Source organism: Dromiciops gliroides, chromosome 2 (assembly GCF_019393635.1).
Source record: "Dromiciops gliroides isolate mDroGli1 chromosome 2, mDroGli1.pri, whole genome shotgun sequence".
Taxonomy (NCBI): domain Eukaryota; kingdom Metazoa; phylum Chordata; class Mammalia; order Microbiotheria; family Microbiotheriidae; genus Dromiciops; species Dromiciops gliroides.
The window spans coordinates 215,167,386-215,192,599 of record NC_057862.1 but is presented as its reverse complement, the minus strand read 5'-3'; the positions used below and the strand labels follow the sequence as shown (position 1 = coordinate 215,192,599).

General features: G+C 37.8%; 1 protein-coding gene across 1 annotated transcript in view; it reads right to left on the bottom strand.

Annotated features, from left to right (window-relative positions):
- The window catches only part of TTC7B (tetratricopeptide repeat domain 7B), a 334,803-nt gene that overhangs the window by 132,949 nt on the left and 176,640 nt on the right, over positions 1-25,214 (bottom strand). Inside the window, 3 exon segments of the mRNA XM_043985520.1 lie at positions 9,550-9,710; positions 16,695-16,767; positions 23,741-23,798. Of these exon segments, the coding sequence (XP_043841455.1) occupies positions 9,550-9,710; positions 16,695-16,767; positions 23,741-23,798 (292 nt within the window).

Genomic DNA, 25,214 nt, shown 5'->3' with positions numbered 1-25,214 from the left:
TGTGAATGGCAGTTAGAAAGAGAACACAAAAATTGTTACCCTGAGAAAACCTCCAGGCCTACAAAGAATCATGACATACTGCTCATTGTCCCCAAGAAAGACAAATACTTAAAAAGCCTGTTCCATTCATCACACTGGCATCTAACTCCATCTTCTTGGCAAATGAGAAAATGACTTAGTAAGATGTATCAATCAAGGGAAAACATGCAAAGTTATTTTTTTAAAAGGAGGTAGAGCATGTTTTAGATGTAGTTAGTGGTCTATCAAGGATGAATACTGAATATTCACTTATAAAACTATATGCTTTCTTTTTTTTTCAATTCAATCTCATTTTCTTTCACTTAACAGGAATCTATTTTTTCTCTCACCCAATTCTCCCCTTCCTTCCCACCCCTGAAAAACAAAAAACAAAATTCTTGTTAAAAAAAAAACAACCTGTATGGTCAAGCAAAACAAATTCCTGTATTGATCATATCCATAAAATATGAGTCTCAATTTGCACCATAAGTCCATCACCTTTCTGTCAAAAGGTAAGCAGCATGTTGCGTAATCATCCCTCTTGGTTAGTGATCAGAGTTTTGAAATCTTTCAAAGTTGTCTTCATTTACAATATTGTTATTCTTTAAACAGTTCTCTTCATTTCATTCTGCACCAGTGTATACATAGCTTCCCAGACATCTTTGAAACTGACCCTTTCAGGGATTGGAAGCCAAGATGGCAGATGAGGGGCAGCCACCCAGCTGAACTCTACCAACATTCCCCTCCAAACAATTTTAAAATAACACTTAAGGGGCAGCTAGGTGGCGCAGTGGATAGAGCACCAGCCCTGAATTCAAATCCAGCCTCAGACACTTAACACTTACTAGCTGTGTGACTCTTGGCAAGTCACTTAACCCCAATTGCCTCACCAAAAAAACAAACAAAGCAAACAAAACCAAACAAACAAAAAACCAAAACCCTTAAATCAAATTTTGGACCAACAGAGACAATAAAAGGTCACAGTGAGATATTTTCCTGGCCTAAGAAAACTTAGGAGGTCAGCAAGTAAAGTCTGTAACACTGGAGTAGAAGCTTCTCCAGATCCCACACACACTGCAGGAGCAACAGCAACTATAGCAGTAGTTTCAGGAGCTCCCAACTCAGATAAAGGGGTCAGACAACTGGCTGAAAGAAATTAAAGGGGACCCTTTCCTGGCACTGGGTACAGCTGGCTTTGACTGACAACTCTATTGCCCATACACAGTTCTGGATCATAGTTCCAGAGTGGAGAGGATAGCTGGTTGTTGATTCCAATGAAGCAGTGGTCCTGGTTCAAGTTCCAAAGCAAAGAGGAATACAAGCACTTGTGGGTGCTGGGAACCAAGGGCACTTCCTAGGTAAAGACCAGAGAACAGTGATCACACCACTCCCAGAATCACACAAAATTGGAAGTACCAAAAAGTTCAGGCCTCTAGAACTAGCTCTGAAAACAGTAGAACAAAAAAACCTAAAGGTTGGAACAGTGCCTCCTCACCCCCAGATAAGCAAAGCCCAATTTTCACATAAAGTTCAAAGTCAGGAAATAGACTGGAAAAAGAGTAAACAACAAAAATAAGGAATTTGAACATAAAAAATACTATGGTAGCAAGGAAGACCAAGACATAAAAGAGAGACAAAAATCCACTGAAGAGAAGAACTCTTTAAAAAGCAGAATAGGCCAAATGGAAAAACAGGTACAAAAGCTCACTAAAGAAAATAATTCATTGAAAATTAGAACTGGAATTAGAATTGGGTAAGTGGAAGCTAATGACTCCATGAGACATCAAGAAACAATAAAACAAAGTCAAAAAAGAAAAAGTGAAATGTATCATTGGAAAAAACTGACCAGGAAAAGTGATCAAGGAGAGATAATTTAAGAATTATCTTGGAAGCCATGATAAAAGAGACTAGACATCATATTTCAAGAATTTATCACAGAAAATTGCCCCAATATTTAGAACCAGAGGATAATGTAGAAATTTAAAGAATCTACTGATCACCTCCTGAAAGATATCCCAAAATAAAAATTCCCAGGGATATCATAGCCAAATTCCACAGCTCCCAGGTCAAGGAGAAAATACTGTTAAGCAGCAGAAAGAAATGATTCAAATATCATGGAGCCACAGTGAGGTAACATAAGACTTAGCAGCTTCTACATTAAGGGATCAGAGGGCTTCGAATATGATTAAGGAGAGAAAGGAGCTGGGATTTCAAGCAAGAATCACCTACTTAGCAAAGCTGAGTATAATCCTTTGTGGGAGAAATGGAAATTTTATGAAATAAAAGAATTTCAAGCATTCTTGATGAAAAGTCCAGAATTCAATAGAAAATGTGGCTTTCAAATACAAAGACTTAAGAGAAGCGTAACAAAATAAACAGGAAAGAAAAAATCATAAGGGATTCAATAAGGTTAAACTGTTTACATTTTTATATGGGAAGAAGATACCTGTAACTCCTAAAAACTTTCATTATTAGGGCAGTTAGAAGGAATATACATAGAGGGCATAGGTGTGAATTGAATATGACAGAATAATACCCAAAAAAATAAAATCAAGGGGTGAGAAAGATGGATGCAGTGGGAGAAGGGGGAAGGGAGAGGTAGAATGGAGTAAATTATCTCACATGAAAGAGCTTTTCGAATGGAGGAGAAAATAGTGAAAACAGGGAGATCACTTGAACCTTAAGCTTACTGGAAGTGGCTCAAAGAGGGAATAACATACACACACATTTGGGTATAGAAATCCCTCTTACTCTACAAGAAAACAGAAGGAGCAGCACATAAGAGAAGGGCAGAGGGGTGGTGTTAGAAGGGAGGATAGACAGAGAAGGGGTAGTGAGAATCAAGACACTTGAGGATGGAAAGAGTGAAAGAAGGGAGAGAGAAATTTTCATAACAAGTTTCTCTCAGGACTTACACACATACACACACACACACACACACACACACACACACACACACACACACAGAATTAAGTCAAATTTATAAAAATACAAGTCATTCCCTAATTGATAAATGGTCAACGGGTATGAAAAGGCAGTTTTCAGATGAAGTAAACAAAGCTATCTAGAGCATATGAAAAACATTCCAAATCACTATTGATTAGAGAAAAGCAAACTACAACAACTCTGAGGTACCAACACATACCTATAAGATTAGCTAATATGACAGAAAAGGAAAATAACAAATATTGAAAGAGATGTGGGAAAATTGAGACACTAATACATTGTCAATGGAGTTGTACACTGATCCAACTATTCTGGAGAGCAATTTGGAACTATGCCCAAAGGGCTATAAAACCAAGCATATGTTTTACCCCAGTAATACTACTTTCTACTAGGTCTATATCCCAAAGAGATAAAAAACAAAACAAAAAGAAAATAACTTATATGTGCAAAAATGTTTATAGCAGCTCTTTTTATGGTGGCAAAGAATCTGAAATTGAGGAGATGCTCATCAATTGGGGAATGGCCAAACAAGTTGTGGTATACGTTTGTGATGGAATACTATTGTATTATAAAAAACGACAAGCAGTATACCTACAGAAAAAGCTGGGGAAGACTTACAGGAATTGATGAAAAGTGAAATGAGAAGAACCAGGAGAACACTATGCAAAGTAAAAGCAATATTGTACAGCAATCAACTGTGAATGACTTAGTTATTCTCAGCAATATGATGATCTAAGACAATTCTCAAAGACTTATGATGAAAAATGCTATTCACCTCCAAAGAAAAACTGATGGAGTCTGAATGCAAATCAAAGGATACTTTTTAAAACTTTATTTTTTCTATTTTGTTTGGTCTTTTTTGGTCTGTGTTTGTTTTCACAACATGACTAACATGGAAACATTTTGCACGACTGTATATGTATAACCTATATCAAACTCCTTGCCTTCTCCATGAAGGGGAAGGGATGGGAGGGAGAGAAAGAGTTTGGAATGCAAAATTTTACATGCAATTCGAAAAAAATATTAAAGAAGGTAAGTTTTTTTAATTTTTCAAAATAGACAAAAGATAATCAAAGAAACTATATTTTTGCTAAAAGGTACTATAGACAATGGAAGTAATATCAAAAATTTTTACAGCAAGTTTTTCTGATAAAGGTCTCATTTTTCCAATATACACTGAGTATAGAAATGAGTCAAATTTATAAAAATAAGAGTCATTCCCCAACTGATAAGTGGTCAAAGGATATAAAAAGGCCATTTTCAGAAGAAGAAATCAAAACTATCTATAGTTACATGAAAAAATGCTTTAAACCACTACTGATGAGAGAAATGAAAATGAAAATAATTCTGAAAAATACCACCTAATAACTATGAGAAATGAAATATACTTAAGGGGATAAGGGAAAAATAGGTACACTAATGAACTGCTGGTGGAGTAGTGAGAGAACAATTTGGAACTATGCCTAGAGGGCTATAAAACTGTGCATACCCTTTGACCCAGCAATACCACTAGAAGATCTATTACCCAAAGAGCTCAAAGAAGAAAAGGAACATAGAAAACTGAGTCAAATTTGTTAAAATGAGAGCCATTCCCCCAGATGATAGATGATCAAAAGACATGAAGTTTTCAGATGAAAAAATCAAAGCCACCTATAGTCATATAAAAAAAAAAACGCTCTCACTACTGACTGGAGAGATTCAGGTCAAAACAATTCTGAGTATTACCTCATACCTATTGGATTAGATAAAAGGACAGCAGAGGAAAATGGCAAATGTTGTGGGGGATATGGGGAAAATGAAACATTAATACACTCTTGGTAAAGTTGTAAACTGATTCAAAAATTCTGTAGAGCAATTTGGAACTATGGTCAAGGGGCTATAAAACCATGCATACTCTTCAACCTAGCAATACCACTACTAGGTTGGTATCCTAAAAGAGTTTTGGTTTTTTTTAAGTTGAATTTGAAATTGGGGTGATGCCCATCAACTGGAGAATGGCTAAACAAATTGTGGGATTAGATTAGGATGGAACACTATTGTGCTACAAGAAATGATGAGCAAGATGCAGTCAGAAGGACTTATGAAAAATGCAACCCATCTACAGAAAAAGAACTGATAGTATCTGAATACAGATGGAAGTATAATGTTTTTTGTTAGTTCCTCTTTCTAAAGTTTTTTTTGTCTGTTTTCTTTTACAACCTGACTAATGTGGAAATGTTTTGCATGACTGCACATGTATAGCTTATACTGAATTGCTTGAGTTCTTAAAGGGGACTGGGGAGAGAGGGAGGAAGAGAATTTGGAACACAAAGTTTTGAAAATCGTTGTGAAAATTTGTTTATACATGTAACTTGGGGAAAATTCTAAACAAATTAATTAATTAACAATTTGGGGGGGGAAACTAAAAAAAAAGAAGAAAGGACACACACAAACAGAAATATAGCAGCTCTTTTTTGTGGTGGCAAAGAACTGAAAATCAAGGGAGTATTCATCAATTGAAAAATAGTCAAATAAGTTATGGCATATGATTGTGATGGAATACTATTATGCTATGTGAAATGACAGGAGGTGGGGAGAAGGAGGGACCAGTTTCAGAAAAATATGGCAAAAGCTATAGGAACTTATACAAAATGAAGTGAGAACCAGGAGATCATTGTGTATGGTAATAGCAATGTTGTAATGATGATCAACTGTGAAAAAGACTTGCCTATTCTAATCAATGATACAATGACACAACAATTCCAAAGGGCCTGATGAAAACATGCTATCCACCTCCAGAGAGAGAACTGATGAACTGTAAGTGCAAATCAAAGTATAATTTTTTTACTTTATTTTTCCTGTCTTTTTTTGAAATATGTTTTGCACATTTTATAACTGACATCATATTGTATAATTGACATCACATTGGTTGCCTTCTCGGTGAGTAGGGGAGGAGGAAGTGGGAGGGAAGGAAAGAATCTGGAACTCAAAATGTAAAAAAAGAAAAAAAAAGTTCTAAATAAATAAATAAATTAGAATGTTAAAGGGGAAAAAAGAAACTGACTCTTGCATCATTTCTTTCTTTATTTCTTTCTTTTTGGTGAGGCAATCGGGGTTAAATGACTTGCCCAGGGTCACACAGCTAGAAAGTGTTAAGTGTCTGAGGCCAGATTTGAACTCAGGTCATCCTGACTCCAGGTCCAGTGCTCTATCCACTGCGCCACCTAGCTGCTCCTCTTGCATCATTTCTTACAGCACAATAGTCATTAGATTCATATGCTATATTTTGTTCAGTCATTCGCCAGTTGATGGGTATTTCAATAGTTTCCAGCTTTTCACCACCATAAAAAGAACTACTATAAATATATTTATACATATTAGTCCTTTTCTCTTTTTTTGATGTCTTTAGAGTGCACACCTAGTAGTGATGGGGTTGGTCTATACAGTTTAATAGCAAACTGCTTTCCAGAATGACTGGAACCATTCACAGGTCCAACAACAAGTACAGCTATGTGTAGTCTCATTCAGGGGGACATTTATATCAGGCAAATAATATTTTCAGTCAATTTTTTTTTGGCAGGGGAATGAGGACTAAGTGACTTGCCCAGGGTCACACAGCTTGTGTCAAGTGTTTGAGGCCGGATTTGAACTCAGGTCTTCCTGAATCCAGGGCCGGCTTTAAGCTTTTCAACATTTACAGAGGTGGTGGGGTTTTAAATCTTAAAATATCAGATGAAAAAGACCTCAAGAGGCTTCAAATTCATCCTCCTCTTTTTGGGTGGAACTACAGCTTTTCTCACCCACCCCTGAGAATCAATTGCTTATTCTTTAAATTTCCTCAAAAAGGAATACTTCCCTTGAGAAACAATTCCTGTGTCTTACAATCCTGATAGGGAAATCTTCTTAGTTCTATATTACCAAGCTTATAACTGTTCTCATGCAGTCCTAGGTAGAAGCATATATCAGGGATTCGCTTTCAACCCTACAACCTATAATTTGAAGAACAGAATAGCTATAGCTGTTATTTACACATTTGTTCTCTGCTGAGTGGGTCAAAAAAGCAATATCAACTGGAGGTGATTATGTGTCAAGAGCAGTAACAGAGGGTTAATGCCAGAAATTATCCTAGAGATAATCTAGGCCAGGTTCATTTTTACAGATGAGTCAAATGAGACACAAAAAGGCTGACTTGCACAGTCATACAAGTAGTGGCCATCTTAGCCAGGATTCAAATCCCTCTGATGAGAAATTGAAGGATGTCTCTATTTCACAAAATGCATTCTAGGAGGGGGATCAACACCCTGACAGAAAGAGCACTTGATTTTACAAGACCACTGAGGAACCTCATCACCAGTCTAAAATGCAGACATCTGGGGCAGCTAGGTGGCGCAGTGGATAGAGCACCGGCCCTGGAATCAGGAGTACTTGAGTTCAAATCTGGCCTCAGACACTTAACACTTACTAGCTGTGTGACCCTGGGTAAGTCACTTAACCCCAATTGCCTCACTAAAAAAAAAAAAAAATGCAGACATCTGATCTTAATGTTTTCTAGATAAGCTTTTGGCTCTGAAATTAAACAAATATTTACTAAGTCACTCTCTATACTCAAAATGCCATATGAAGGAGTATAGGAAGTACAAAATAAGTATAAGACATATTCCCTACTCTCAATGTAGGCAGGGAGATAGAGCATACAAACATAAAATGGGGAATAATACTCAACTACATCCAACAAATTTATTGCGAGCCTACTGTGTGCTAAGCACTCTGCTATATACTACTAGTAGAAAAGACAGTACATGATTGAGTGCTTTTTTTCCCCTTTAATGCTACAATGATTTCTTCAGGTTTGAAAGAAAAGAGAAATCATGAGTTTAATTTACAGACCACGTCTGACCCAAACTTTTAATGAACTATTCTCAGAAGATAAGTTTCCCGTTATACATCAAGAAATACAAATATTTAAACAGCAACCTAGTCTTCTGTTGCTTTCCAACCTGCTACCATATGCCTTGCCTTTTCAAGCTTACTGTTTAACATTAAAATAACAGCCTTGTACTCCTCAAATATCTCCACTGCTGTTCTTTAGGTCTGCCACTTGAAAAGCTTGTCAGCTGCTGTCACTTGGAGCCGTCACCAACTTTCAGGATAATATTAGGAGTTATTGTTTACTGCTTATTGTATAGCATGGCTTTCCATTCAATCATCCTCCTCTCAGGTGACACATTAGGCTATCAATATTGTAAGGTAACACTGTAGTTAAAAAAGTAAAATTAAAAGGGAATGAAGGGCAGGGGAGGAGTAGCTTTATGAATATTTATGAGAGAACTTGGATACAGCAGGTGGTAATTTATTGATGGGAAAAGAACAGAGTATTTAAAAAGAAAAGAAATCAAAAGGGAAAGAAATTATTTTTAAGGTTCTCAGAGCCCAAATTGCTTTGGACAAAATCTAGAAATAAACTTGATGAGGGAAGAAATGATTCTAAGACCAGCAAGACACGAAGGGCACAATAACAGCTTGTCATCTCACTCTATATACATATCAGAGCTAGTGCTATATCCCATCAGAATTTTCCCAAATTATTATAAAGCATCCAGTAGTCAAGGATGCCTTTTTCTGCCTTGAAAATGAAAAAAAAATACTTGTAATGGAAATTTAGGAACCTGTTTTCTAAGTTGAGCTGCTGAAGTTGTACTGATTAAAAACACCGGGAAGTGATAATGCAAAGAAATAATGCACAAGATGGCGCTTTTAAATCTTTGAAGACATACTTAGCTCTGAAGAGAAGCTAAAGATTACATCCTGTTCCTCCCATGCCACCTCTCTACTCCCCTCTCCTGCCCTTCCCCGCCCCGGGCCCTTGCTGGTTAGTGATAATGAAAAAGGGCCAGTGGGAATCTCTATGTCCTTGTGCTAGTTCTCAGTAGCATGTTAGCACTTTCTGGTAAGCTCTCCATTCTAGTAAGTAAAGCATTAATAGAGAGTGAAAATTGGACAAGTGGCTCAGATGACTGAAGGTACATCTCAACAGTTTCTGACTTATACATATAAAGTCATTTCCCTAGAGGAACTAGACAAATGATTGGTTGGTTATCTGATTTATCTGCATAGTAAAGGGAATTCATAAATTTGGTGCTTCTTTGATGAAAACTCTCAGCACACCTTTCAAATATTAATTCATTCATTTTAAGTAGTGCTATTTCCCGGAGAACACACCTGAGTTACAAAGAGAGCAAGTGCCTTGATCAAGGCTGTCCAGTGTTTTAAGAGCAGAGCTGGTAGTAATATTATATTTGATTCCTGACCCAAAGTTCCTTCCTCATTTCTACAGTATGTCTACGAGCATGCAGACAATGTACTATATACAGTACTTAAATGAGTCATGATGTTTTAATTTGAAACTATGCTGTTACCAACTCTCTAAAAAGAATTAGGGTGGGATGCCTGCCATCCAATCTGCACAGTGGCCATGGGCTCTGAAAAGAAACCAGTGGTGTTAACCAGATACTAGCTGCAGTTGGCCCAGAGTAGAGAAGATCTTAGCTGGACAAAATGAAGGCCTTTTTCTGAGTTAATGAAAAGAAAACCAGACAAAATACTTACATAAAGTTTTCTGGATATTCACTCAGGGCCATGTCGATAATGTTCAGAGCATCATGGTAATGTTTCTGAGCTGACAATAAGAGCGCAAGGAGATGCAAAGAGTTGGCGTCATCCCCTTGAAGTTGAAGAGCTTGGCGAACATAGCCCAATGCTTCTGGTATCTGGTTGAAAACAAAACCAAAAAAGACTTTTAAACAATGAAGAATATGCACACTAATTTAAAAGAGGTAACATTTCTACATGGTATCCTGGCTAAATATTAAGATTCATGTTTAACATGCTCTATATTCAAAATCTGGAAAGAAAAAGTGTTCTAATAGCCCCACAATATCAACCACAAATCATAAAGCAACCTAAGTATTCTCAAGCAAGCATCAAATTCTTCAAAACAATACAATAACCAATGAAGTGAAGTGAAAGACTTAGTTTCTCTGTATAACTGCCCATATCAGAACTTGAATTTCTCCCTGGATAAACACTATTTTTCTTTGTCATATACTTCAAACTGCTTTTGATTATATACAAACAGATATGGCTGAACTGGGGAAACATAACAAATAACCTGAAGTTTTTAGTGGAATTAAATTCCTTTAGCTAAACTATTTCTATTTCTCAAAGTCCTGCTGAAATAAAAGAATATCTTAAAATAATAGCATAGGGACTTAGCCTGCAATTTCATTAATACAGAAAAATCATAGATGGGGATTCTTCTTCAATTGAAGGTCAACCTATCTCAACTGTTCTAGACAATTTCCTGGAGGATCAAGAGATTAATAAGTGCCTTGTCCAGGATCACACATTTGGTACAGGTGAGAGGTCACATTTGAACCCAGGTCTCCCTAGCTTTGAGGTCACTATCCATCCAACAAACAAACCTATATAAACCCAAAACAACTATGATAAAATCTTCCCAAACAATGAACATTTTTTTCAACTGGGGAATATTCCTTCCTCTGTCCTGGGTGTTTATTTTTTAATAGTATTTTATTTTATTTTTTTTCCAAATTTATGTAAAGTTTTCAACTTTCATTTTTGCAAGGTTTTGAGTTCTAAATTTTTCTCCTTCCCTCCCTTCCTACCTCCCTCCTGAAGCCAGCAAGCAATCTGATATAAATTATACATTTCAATCATGTTAAACATATTTCCACATTGGTGTCTATTAATTGTTTGTTTTGTTTTGTTTTTGTAGGGCAATGAGGATTAAGTGACTTGCCCAGGGTGTCACAGCTAGTAAGTGTCAAGTGTCTGAAGCTGGACTTGAACTTAGGTCCTCAAGAATCCAAGACCAGTGCTTCATCCACTGTACCACCTAGCTACCCCCGGTGTCTATTAATTGCAACAAATAGTGAGATTCATGAACTCTAAGGGACAGAATAAACCTCAGAAATTGTCCAGCCCACACCACTTCATTTTACAATGAAGAAATTGAGGTAAAGAGTAAATTAATGGTTACAGTCACAATCTAGTTATGATGCATAAAAAAATAAAGCTTGTCCATCCTGTGGTCTTTCGACCATATCATGCTGCTTCTCATCTAAAATTTCTAAAGATTCTTTTCCAACATAGTTTCTAGGGGCAGCTAGGTGTTGCAGTGGATAAAGCGCTGTCCCTGGATTCAGGAGGACCTGAATTCAAATTTGACCTCAGACACTTGACACTTACTAGCTGTGTGATCCTGGGTAAGTCACTTAACCCTCACTGCTCCACCCCAAAAAAAGAAAAATGTAGTGTTACCAAAATATTTCTAATGTAACACAACACAGGAAGAAATTTATGACACTTATGATGCTGATGTACCAAAATTCACACCTTATAAGTCATAACCTTATCAGTTTTAAAACACAATTGTTGTATAAGACTTGTTCAATATGAGTACAAAGTGAGTAGTGTAGGGCTCTTCTTCCACTTAGGTAAAATTCTTCAAAACTAATCAAATACAAATAGCAACAGAATGCATACATGCTCAATTTAGAGATACCCTAAATTTCAAATGGGTTCTACAGTAACTGAGAGAATTTGAATTTGAATTTGAATTGCAAAATAGGATATCACAACTCTATCACAAATGCTTTATTCGGTCTCTTCCCACTCTAATCCCATGTGTTGTTGGCAGCCACCTCTCAGATCTCTACTTCGGGCTCTCCTTCAAAGTCCCCAGTGACTTCATTTCTTCATAGGATACAAGGCTTTTACTCTTCTCCAACTCAATCAGTTCTCTCATCCAAAAACGCCATATTTGTTGGACTCGGTACATAAGCTCTAACTTCCGGGTCAGAGAATCCAAATTTTAAAGAAGGAAACTTGGACCTCATTTACTCTAACCCTCCCTGTTTCACTGATGCCAAAACTGAGTCCAGAAAGGGGAAGTGAGGTGCCCAATATCATATTGCTGGTTACTAGACAAGCCAGAGGAAAACTCTATGTCTCCAAAATCTCAGTCAAGGACTTTTTACACCACCCCACACTGACTGTGTGTGTGTGTGTGTGTGTGTGTGTGTTCGTTCATTTTAACACATAAAAGGGACAAAATACCCAAACCAACAGGGTCATCAGGAAAAGCTATCTATATAGGGATACTGCTATTAATAAGCTATTAAGCATTAAATAATGTGTAGTGGAATTCAAAGGCCAGGGAGAATTAACATCATAGCACCATATATTCAGAGGCAGAAGAGACCTTAGCAAGGGATTAACTTTGGTATTCTCTCTCTTACTGTCACTGACATTTCTTTTTATATTGAAAAGATGGGATTGGTGGCCTATTCTTCTCAATCTTTGGAAAATATATCTGAGACTTGCAAATATGCAATGACTTTTGAGAATTCTTAGGATCACAGATTTTGAGCTCTGAGAGACCTCAGAGGCCTTCATAATCCAATCCATTCACTTTACAGATAAGGGAGCAAAGTGCCAGAGAGGTTGATGAACTTGCACAAGGTTATAAAAAATTCCACTTTCAAAAAGTTTTTAATCTCTTGAAAAAGACATATAGAAGACTCATACAAAGAAAACGGGCAAGCAGGAGAAAATTATTGATAGCCATATTGATAAGATCATGTATTGGAGGAAATTTAGAGTTGCTGAAAGGAATGGCTTCCAAAAAGAGTGTGTTTTCCTCATCTGAAAAATGATTGTGCTGGTACAGATGTCATCTGGAGTCCCTAGATCTAGGATTCCATACATTTCTCTGCGGCAGCTCTAGACATGGTCTTCCTGAGGAAGTCACAAAATCACAGAGCTGGAACAAGCTTCAAAGAGCATCTAGTCCAACCTATACCTTAACAGGAAATCTCAACAAACAATTTATCCAGTCTTCAGTTGAAAACCTCCAGTAATAAGGAAATGGGATGTCTCCTAAATTAACCTTTTCTACTACTCAATAACTCTAAATCTTACAAAGTTTTTTCCATATATTATAATAAAATCTGCCTCTCTGCAACCTCCTTCCACCCACCAACTGTTCCTAGCTCTGCTCCATGGAACCATTCAGAATCCCTCTTCCATATGATAGTCAATCCAATTTTTAATGACCACTAACATGTCTTCTAAAACCATGTTCTCTCTCTTTTTTTTTTTCTCTAGGTGAAAAGTTCTTTAAACTGATCTTCATATGCTATGGTTTCTGGTTCTCTCTCATCACTTAGTTTTGTTTTTAGGGCAATGAGGGTTAAGTGACTTGCCCAGGGTCACACAGCTAGTAAGTGTTAAGTGTCTGAGGCCGGATTTGAACTCAGGTCCTCCTGAATCCAGGGCTGGTGCTTTATCCACTGCGCCACCTAGCTGCCCTCTCATCACTTAGAATGGTGGTATCCAACTCAAATAGAAACAGATCTCCATGGGCTCCATTATTGATTAAGAAAACCACAAATTAGTATTAACTATGTCATGCTGTATTTTTATTTATTTTGTCAAATATTTTCCAATTATTTTCAATCTGGTTCTAGCCCTGTTGGAGTTCTATGGCGCACTCTGAAGTACCAACAGTTTTGACAATGTGGATCTTCCTAAACTGGGCTGGAGGAGTACTCCCAAAGTGAAGCATAGCAAGGAAATGGGTCACTAATCCTCATGCTATTATTGTTGTTGCCTTGGGCAATCCTGAAGCCAGAGACAGTAAGGATTAACACCATAAAGCATGGCCTCAGGGTATGGTAAGGCCCTATAACATACCAATTTAATGAAAATGACTGTTTAATACCATTTGGTTTCAGTACACAGCACCTCCCAGCAGGCACCCTGTCACAATGACTAGAGTGACCCACTGTGCTGCCTGTTAGTTCCTGAAAAGAGAGTAGGGTACTCAGGGATGACATGCTAATAATAAGTTTAGCTAGCCCTGGGAAGGAGGTGTGAGGGGGAGATAATTCCTTTCAGAATCATTTAACATGCCTGATTGGCTATTATTTCACAGCTCTGAAGTCATTCTCCTTCCTTCCCCAAGGAATCCTGTTCACAGAATTCTTCTGAGTCTCACCTCCCTTTAAACTTAGAGACTTCGACAACATGGTGATGCCACCTCCAAAATCCTTAGGGTCATCCCTCCAGAGCTTCCTCTTCTCAATTCCACATTTCAAAGCATTCCAGAATCATCCTCAAAGCAACCCTTCAACTTGTGCCTTTGATACCATCTCCTCCTCGGAGAGCTTAAGTCTTTGATCACCCCTTCCTTGACAATTTTCAGCCCCTCCTTAGCTACTGGATCTCTATCCCTCATCACAATGGCTTTTTCTATCTCTTGATTTCTGCAGCATCTGACACTGCTGAACAAGGTCTCCTTTTTCAAACTCTCTACTCTCTCTGTGACACTGTCCTGTTAGGGTTTTCCTCCTAGCTGCAAAAAGGATCCTTCTCAATCTCCTTTGCAGGTTGTTCATGTAATTATCTTTCCCAATGGATGGTGTATATATAAGGGTTCTCTCTTGGTTCCATCTTCTACCACTAATTCCTCCACCCATCTTTCATGAAGAGGAGGTCCTAATCTTTAGGGAGACAAAGTCCACTCCATGCATCCTTCTTTCCATTCCCTCCCATATTCTTTGGCAGATTATCTCCATTATCATTCCTACTCTCCCTCCAATCTTCAGTCTCTCCCTTTCTAATGACTCTTTCTTTGTGGCCCACAAATACACCTATGTCTTCCCCATCCTTAAAAAACCTGACTTGATCTAATCATCCCAACTCACTACTGTCCTATATCTCACTTCCTCTTCTTAGCTAAATTCCCTGAGAAAGTTATTGACACTAAATGCCTCCACTTCCTCTCCTCTCACTCTCTTCTCAACCCTCTGCAATCTGGCCTTTGACCTTGCCATTCAAATGAAACTTCTCTCTCCAAAATTACCGATGATCTCATAATTATCATACCTAATGGCCTTTTCTCAATCTTGATCCTTCTTGACCTCTCTCCAACATATGACACTATCACCTTCTCCTGGATAATGTCTTCTCTACAGATTTTCCTCACACTACATTCTCCTGGTTGCCTTCTTAGCTGCCTGGCCACTCTTTCTCGGTCTCAGTTACTAGCTCTTTAGGCAGGTCATGCCCACTAATGGTAAAAGGTCCCTAAAGCTCTATCCCTAGCCACTCTTCATTCTCTCTATAATATTTCACATAGTGATCTCATCAATTCTCATGGGTTTAATTATTATTTCTATGCAGATGATTTTCAGATACACACACATCCACATATACAAATACACACATGTGTATGTGTGTGGATAGATAGACAGACATCTCTGCCTCTAATCTCCATCTAGGGCCCAAGTCCTACATCACCAACTGCCTTTCAGACATCTCAAACTGGATATCCCATAGGTATCTTAAATTCAACCAAAACAGATTTCATTATTTTTCCCTTCAAACTAACTTTCCTATTACTGTTGAGGGCACCACCATTCTCCTTGTCACCCCATGTTGACAAAATAGGTGTCATCCTCAACTCCTTACTTACACTCACCCTACATATCCAATCTATTATCAAGTCTTGTCCTTTCTACCTTCACAATATCTCTCCTACATGGCCCCTTCTCACTACTCAAACTACCATAGCCCTGGTATAGGTCCTCACTACCTCAATCCAGGACCCTTCCAAGTAGTATTCTGGATAGTCTCCCTGTCTCAAGTCCTTCCTTTTACCAGTTCACCTTCTACTTGTGAGAAACAGGTGCAGACCACCTTCTCAAAATAAGTTCTATAAGTTCTTTTTTTATAAAAGTATTTTATTATTTTCTAGTTACATGTAGAAAGTTCTCAACGTTTGTTTTTATAAGATTTCTAGTTTCAAAATTTTTTAAGCATGGGAGGAGAAGTTAATATTCATAAGTCTATTAAGAAAGTGCAGTAGTGACTAGGGTTGAACTTTTAGCTCCTTTTGCTAGAGCACCGGCAAGAGTCAGCTCACACTGGTTTTTATCAGTTCTTCCTCTAACCCTGAAACTTACTTTTCTCAAATTCTTGAGTAGGCCTAGTTCACTACATAATATTGCCTTGCTATTCCTTATATGGGCATGCTTTTCCCTAACTGAGAAGAGCCCACTACTCTAACAGGTTGTTACTGCACCTCACATACTCAACTGTCAAAGTTATTTTCCTAATGCACAGGTCCGATCATATCACTCTTGACTTAACTCCAGTGGTTCCCTATTAACTCCACAATCAAATATTAAATGCTCTGTTTGACATTTAAAACCTATCACAATGAGCCCCTTCCTGCCTTTCCAATCCACTTATCCTCTACTCCTTTCTACATGTGCTACAATCCAGCAGGCCTACCACCTGTCCCTTAAACACAGCTGCCATCTTTTCACTTGGTGTCCTCTCAGTGGCTGTCCCCCACATCTGAAACACTCTCTCTTGCACCTCCTGGATTCCAAGAAGACTCAGCTCAAATCCCACTTTCTGCAGAAGGTCTTTCCCAGTGCTACCCACCCCACCTCCAAGACTCTGCTAGAGCCCTCCCTGAGTTTGCCTTCCATTTATACTATGTAGACTGACTGATTGATTAGAAAGGTTCAAGGTCCCAATTTAACTTCAAATGGATGAAAGATCAATTACTGTACCAAACTGAGAAGGAATTAAACCTGGACGGCCTATCTTCCTAAACTCTGGACACAATCCCAGGAAACAATCCTATATATACTTACCTGTCTGGATATGGCCAGCTGCAGAGCCAGATAAAAAGCTGCTAGGTGATCTGTAGGCGACAAACTGTGGGCCCTGAAAAAGTTCCAATTATTTACAACCATTAGTACATAAGAAGGACGTCTGCTTTTCTTAGCAAGCGTGTTAAGTTTACTTAATCATCTTTTGCTGTGCCACTCAGAATGTGCATTTTTATCTGGACTCCACCAGTCATATTTTCACAATTTTTCCTCTCACCATCAGAAATACAAGTATGTCAAACACAAGTGTGTCTTCAGTCAGGCAACCTCAGCAAGGAGCCGCACTGCTTCTATATCTCATCAGCTCCCATGGATTCCATTATCATCTCTATGCAAATGATCCTCAAGTCTATTTATGCAGTTTTAACCTCTCTCCTGACCTCCAGGTATTACATCTCCAACTGCCTTTTAGACCCCTCAAGCTGTATGTCCCACAACTTCAATTCAACATGTCCAAAGCACAACTTATTATTTTTCCCCTTCCCTATTCCTCCTCGACAGTTAGCAATGACAGTTGAGGGTCTCACCATTCTCCCAAGTCACCTAGGCTCACAACTTAGTTAATTCCTCGTTTTCTCTCACCCCCTCCCCCAATACCTAAACGATCTGTCCTGTTGATTCTAACTTCAAACTATCTCTCATAGAAACACATTTTTTTTCCTCTAACCCTGCCATACCTGGTAGGGGTCAGCATCACCTCAAGCCTGCACTATTACAACAGCCTTTTGATATGTCTCCCTGCATTAAAATTCTTCCCACTCCAGTTCATGCTCCTCTCAGCTATCAAAATGATCTTCTCAGCTAGGTGGCGCAATGGATAAAGCACTGGCCCTGGATTCAGGAGGACCTCAGTTCAAATTCGGCCTCAGACACTTAACACTTACTAACTGTGTGACCCTGGGCAAGTCACTTAACCCTCATGGCCCCACCCCACCCCCCCAAAAAAAAGAGAAAAGAAAAAAAGAAAAACAAAATGATGTTCTTAAAGTGCTTGACTAACTATGTCATCCCACTATTTCAATAAATTCCAGTAACTCCTACTGCCTCCAAGATCAAATATAAAATCCTCTGTTTGGCTTTTAAGTCATCCCTAACCTGGCCCCTTCTTATTTTCCAGTTTTCATTCTCCTTATTCCCCTCCACATACTCCCAAATCCAGTGATACTGGTCTCTTTGCTGTTCTTCCCACAAGACACGCCAGCTCCTCCCTCCAGGTATTTCTACTGGCTGTCCTAGGATTCTCACCCACCTTATCTTTACCTCCTGGCTTCCTTGGTTTCAAGTCTCTGCTGAAACCCCACCTTCTGAAAGAAGGCTTTCCTGACCCCTTAATGCCAGAGCCTTACCTCAAAGATGATCTCCAAATTATCCTGTCTACATCCTGTTTTTTCAAACAGTTATTCTCCTGTTCTCTCCCCCATTAGATTCCAAGCTCCTCGAGGGCAAGGGCTATCTTTTAGCCTTTTTTTTAAGGTAACCTTACATTTAACACAGTGCCTGGCTCATAATAAGCATTATAAAAATAGCTAGTTGATTTGACTTGACCTGGTAACCAGAGAGGGAAAGAAGAAAGGAAGTGAAGGGAATAAGCATTTATTATAAGACTATTAAGTACCAGACACTGGCTAAGCACTTTTCAAATGGTATCTCATTTGATCCTCACAACAACCCAAAGAGGTAGGTGCTTTTATTTACCTCCATCTTACATTTGAGGAAACTGAGACGGACTTGCACAAGGCTACAGATTTAGTGTCTGAGGCTAGATTTGAACTCAGATCTTTCTGACTCCAAGTTTAGTACTCCCTTTATTGTACCATCTAGGTGCAATAGGGATTTACAAAGACTCTGAGTTGGGTAATGGAAGATTCAGGATAGGTCAAAAGGAATAGGATTAATGAATTCTACACTTTACCTCTGAGGGAGACTCATGGAGGCTCAAGTTCCTCTCTGTGCACAAGAACACAATCTTTAAAATATACAGGTCATGTGCTGGTTTAGCTGTATTAGGTTAATCTTTGGCGCTATCCTGATGTTCTAGATCAAAATTTCTAAGATTCCAAGAAGCTTCATGGTAATTGAAAACTCAACTTTATTTAGCGACTAAGGATTGTTTCTGACGAAATAGCAAATGGGGAAAAAAAGACTGTCTCATTAAGTTAAATCTAGTTAACTAGTTCAGCCTTCAAGTTATAATTCATAAAATCCTTTAAGGAGAAAAATGTTGCATTAATTAACTGAAAACACAGATTTTTTTACTTTGGTATAGAAGACTATTATATTTCACCATAAGCAACTCAAAACTTCGCTGTATGAAGAAGATATGATTCTTTTGCTAGGGGACTATTAACCCTAACCAAACAAACTTTTACTTTCTTTTTAAAGGTGTTTCATTGCATACAAATTAAAAATACACTTTCATATTCTTCCATTGACATCCTATGATAAAAGGAGGAGCAGTGCTAATGGCAAAGTACACATTCAAGATTAAAAGAAAACCCAAGTCATTGTTGATTTTATTATGGCAGAGCAGGAAGTACACCGCAGGCTTCATTAGTCTAATGGTTATGATTTTGTTTTTAAATACTATGCCAAAGTCTTTAAAGTATGCTGTCTACCAAGTACAGAATTTGTTGAGGTTAATGGGACTAGTCTCACTTTTTTTTTTCTTGTGGATAAAACAATTCATATTCAATACCCAGGGGGGCAGCTAGGTGGCACAGTGAATAAAGCATCAGCCCTGGGGTCAGGAGGACCTGAGTTCAAATCTTGCCTCAGACACTTGACACTTACTAGCTGTGTGACCCTGGACAAGTCACTTGACCCTCACTGCCCCATCAAAAAAAAATATATATATATATATTTTTTTTTCCCCCCAATACCCAGATAGGTGACACAGTGGATAGAGCACCAAGTCTGGAGTCAAGAAGATTTGAGTTGAAATATAGCCTCAAGACACTCACTAGTTGTATGACCCTGGGCAAGTAACTTAACCTCTGTTTACCTCAGTTTCTTCACCTGTGAAAAAAAAGTGGGAATGATAATAGCACCTACCTTCAGGTGTTGTTGTGAGGATCAAATGAGATAATAATCGTAAAGCACATAGCACAGTGTCTGACATATAGTTTATTATTATTATTAGTCATTTTCAGCCATTCAACTCTTCACGACCCCATTTGGGATTTTCTTGCTAAAGATACGACAGCGGTTTGCTATTTCCTTCTCCAGCTCATTTTACAAAGGAGAAAACTGAGGTTAACAGTATTAAGTGACTTGGCCAGGGTCACAGAGCTAGTAAGTATCTGAAGCTGTATTTGATCTCAGGACCAATACTCTACACACTACACCACTTAAATATTAGTTATTATTTTTTTTAAGTGAGGCAATTGGGGTTAAGTGACTTGCCCAGGGTCACACAGCTAGTAAGTGTTAAGTGTCTCAGGTACTCCTGACTCCAGGGCCAGTGCTCTATCCACTGTACCACCTAGCTGCCCCTAATATTAGTTATTATTAACCAGCTAATGGGTCTAACCTGCCTAAAGTCTCTCCACACTTCAATCCATCCTCCACTTAGCCACTAACAAGATTTCTATCTCTAGGTTCAATCATATTATACAACACTACCATCACCTGCTCAGTGTGTCCCTCTTACCTCCAGGATCAAATACAAAATCCTCTGCTAGGCATTCAAAGCCCTTCATAACCTAATGTCCTCCTACCTTTCCAGTCTTTTTACACTTGACTCCGACAGGTACTCTTTGATCCAGCGACACTGGCCTTCTTGATATTTCATGAACAAGACATTGTTTCCTACGCCAGCCATTGTTTTCTGGCTATTTTCCATGCCAGGACTGCTCTCCCTCCTCACTGCCACCTACTGGCTTCCTTTCAAGACCCAACAAAAGAAGTCCTTTCCCAACACTTCTTAATTCTAGTGTTTTTCCCCTCAAATATTTATCCTGCCTATAGCTTACTTGGACATATTCGTTTGTTTGTTGTTTCCCCCATTGAATGGTGAACTCATGGGCAAGGACTGCCTTTTGCCTCTTTGGATCCCCAGCACTTGGCACAGTACCTGGCACATATGAGACACTTAAGTGTTTACTACTTCTTGCCTTCATTGATCTTTCTTGATGACAAACAGTGACACTATCCTGCATTTGTGTAGTATTTTGTACAGGTTTTACATACATTCCCTCTCTTGTTCTCACAATAAGACTGAGATAAAACAGGTACAATCAAAACTATTTTACAGATAAGAAAACAGGTTCAGAGTGTCTCTCCAGAGTCAGAGTAAATAAGTGGCACTGGTAGAACTTTTACACAGGTTATCTGCCTCCAATTTCTTTTTCAGGCTGACTTTAACTTCAGTGCTTTCTCACTGCATCATGCTAAGTCTTTCCTAAATCATTAGCATAGTCGGATGCTAATGGTAGAAAGGGCACAATTCTTGCTCTTGTTCAAATTCTAGTTTTGTTCCAAGTTGACCCTGGACAATTCACTTAACTTCCCTTTGCCTTAGTTTCTTTATCTATAAAGTGAGGTTAATGATGCCTGTCCTAACTGTTAGCTTCACAAGAGTCTTGTGATAAAAGCATCTTGTTCGATTTAAAGTAATATAGAAATGAGTCGTTATGATTACTACTCAAAGAAACCAAAATGTCCTATAATCATGTGTTTTTATTTACCTGAGGTTACCATTTTTCATATAATCTTATCCTAATCCTTTGAGAATGCTTTTTATCTCTGTGCAATGCCCATCTTTTGGGTTTGTTCTTTTGCCTACTGGCCATGTGAGATTTCTTCATGTCATTGGAATTCTATTATTCACTGTCCATAAAAAGTGCAAACTGGAATGCAGTGATTTGTATTCCTTTCTCCTCCTCTGACCCAGTTCCCCCTCCCCCCACCACCTCCACATCACACACATTGGTAAGGAAACTGAAATAAGGAATTAATTATTAAGGGACATTTGCAAACATTATTTCCCTACCTTAGTTTCTTTCATTATTAATAAAACCTAATTTCTAAAAATATCAGAAAAAATTTCTCAGGGCTATATTCTTAGCTGGGTCCACAAATTTTTAACAAATAAGTTCATGACTTATTTATAAGTCATAACAATGCCCATTTCAACCCACTACCAAGTAAAATGTTAGGAAATTATCCTATGAATTAAGTGTGTGGGGGCAAAAGGAGAGCAGGCCTTCAAAGCCATACCCTGAATACCACCTCTAATTGGGGCCTCTGTCCTAGCCATGGTTTGTTTTGTCAAACAACAAAGGTGTTTAAGAAACTAGTATTTATGTAAAACAGTAAAACTGTATCTAAAGAATCTTAAATAGTGTTATTAATCAATCTGAATGTATCTCCAAAAAGCAAACACCAAGCAGGCACTATTTTTCTTGATTTTGCTAAGGAATCAAATTGCTCCCTTTGATATATTTTTTGCCTCCTTCTTTGCTCCCCTCACCAAAAAAGGGAAAAAATATTAGAAATGCCAAAACTAATTGCTCTTCTTGTGTATATTCTGAAAACCCTTTAATTACTGTGTACCTAACAGCTTCAAAAGTCAAGCCCCTGGTAAAAAGGAAGGACCATTTCAAATGGGTCTAAGTAGTCCATTAAATAAAAATTATTATGTAATAATATAATCTATGTATAAGGACATAAATTGAAAGCTATAAGCATTACATGAAAGGGAAGAATAAATAAAGGAATATAAACTAGCTTTACAATCTCTTCTCACACTCAGTGTCAGCAAGTTAAGTAGATAAGCAAGCCCTTCATGCTTCTTGGACAGTTTTAACAACCATTATATCACCTGATCCTTACAATTAACTATTCTATGTGACAGGTAAAGTATTGCTGTTTTTGCAGATGATCAAACTGGGGCTTATTGAGGTTGCTTAAATATTTTTAAAATATCAAAATATAGTCATACTTATAACTATAGAGTTAATTATATTTTAATAGTTAATAAATATATTTCTGACTATTAAATATTAAAATATAGTCATGGACAATACAATTTGCAAAGTAACCCTCTTACACCAGTATACATTAAATCTTCCTTAATTCTAACTTCATTTCATACTTCTGATTCAATTAAAGTCAATTCAATTGACAAAGGACTATTCTAAGTACTGAGGAAACCAAAACAAACAAAAAAAAATACATACACAATTTCTGGCTTACAATCTTCTACAGGTGATCCAACATGATCATACAAGGTATAGTATGATAGGGGTAAGGAAGAAATCAAGACAAAGTACTCTAGGAAAAATCAAGACTAAGAAACACTCTAACCCTTCAATTTTACAGATGAGGAAACTGAGATTCGGACAAATCAATTAAGGATGTACCAAAGGTCACATATGGAGTCAGTTCCTATCCCCAATTCCCACATTCTAGGTTGAGGAGCAACCAAAGGAGCTCACTGTCTACGGGTAGGTTTAAATGCTGAGATTCAAAATATATGCAAAATAACAGAAACAAAATTATAACAATTTTGTGGTGTAGTAGCTAGATTGCAACAGATAGATCTATAATTTATTTGATATATAAACAAAGAATGGTCACATGATTTTTCATAGGTGTCAGTAATCGCCTGAAAACATTTATTTAAGTTACTTTAAACAAAAACCTGTCTCCAGGATTTGACAAAAAGAAAAATATTTTGGAACAGGCTGGTATCAAAACATAATCCCTTACAATTCTAGGCTTGATAATGACAAATGTCTTTAATAAAAAGATCACCACCTTGTATTCCCACATACAGGTCTCTGTGGAAATCAAAGAGCTTAATAATAAAATGAACCCAAATGAATAAACAGATTAAGAATATGGATTCACATGGCAACAAATGATGAAGCAATTTTTAATACAATATGTTCTGTACTGTAGAAGACTCCCAGAGGTAAAAGCACTGTTTATATAATCTTTATAAATATCTCTTCTTTTTTATACTTATAATGAGGTCTTTTCCCTCCATTATGTACAGCAGAATGGAAAGATTTACACCCACTCACCTCTGAAAAGCAAGAAGAGCCTTTCTCTGCAGGACCTCTTGCATCCCTCGCAAAGAAGCTGAGAAAAGGATTTAGTCAGTCAGTGTGGTATGTAAAAGCAGAAAGCTGATATTATACACACAAAATCAATCACCAAAAAAAAAAAGTGAGTGTCAACCCACATTTACTTAATGGCTACAAGGTGTGCTAGGAACCCCAGGGGACAAAACAAGTATTTCGTACCCTGCCTTTGAGGGCTTACAATCTACTTAGGAAGATATGTTCTATACATCAACCATAGCACAGTTCTGAGGCTAACAGTGACACTGTGACAGGCTGATGGTCAGCTCCAGCAGCACATGAAGACATTCTGCTTCCAAAGGGAAGGTACTCGTCTTTCTTCCCTACTACATATAAACAGCTTGACTGGGTAGAGGACGGTGCTATTGAGGACAAGGTCATAACTCAAAATTCTGTATGGACCAAGTAAATTAAACTCTGTTTCACAGCCAAGAATAGTACCTCTAACATGGACTTAATTCCCTTAATTAGGATGCTGTGAATTCACTATGAATACTGAGAGGGAAAAAAAAACAACTTAAAAATGCATCTCCTAGTCATAATGGGTCAGTAGATGCATAAAGAAATAACAAACTGATTAATGGTGCAGGACTGGGAATGAATGTTTCTCAGAAAGCAATGAGGGGAATTCCTACAGGAACAAATATAGAGCAAGGACTGAAGAAATTCTTTAGGTATCAATCCAGGCCCCACTGACTGAATGCCCGTGGGAGGAGGCAGAAGTAGAATAGTGCAAGCAGCTTTAAAATATATATATATATATATATATATATATATATATATATATATAAAACAGCCCTTCTACTGAGCTCCCTATTTAATTTGGAGTCATTAAGTTTTGGAGATGCAAAGGACCCTGAAGACCACTGAGTCCAATTCTTTGTGGGTTGGACAGGGCTGGGATTAACATTGCCATTTACAGGTGAATAAGTGGCTATGGGATTAGAAGCCTGGCCTGCTGCCTACTGTTCCTTTTACACAATCAGGCTGCTTTCTCTATGCAGATGGAAGAACAGTTAAGTCCACGAAAACTATGTGTTCTGTAATATAAAAGAACAAGAATCTAATTCAACAACATACAAAATACACAGGACATATCATGTTTTGTGGAAGACAAATAATGGACAGATGGAGAATAACTCTTAGAATAACCAAAGTAAGCATTCCCAGGACAAGTTCTCTTAGAAGGACATAATGAAACTAATACCATTTAAAAGCCAAGTTAGCTATAATGAACACACCACGTTTTCAAACCAAAATCTAAGACTCGTGTACATCAACTATAACCAATTCTAACGTCTGTATTCTCTGTTTGTTTCAGAAAACTATACAGTTCTGATTTTCTGTTACATGCATAGTTAACCTTATGTGACATAAACCAGTTGCTGATGAAGAGGGAGAACAATAACTGTTT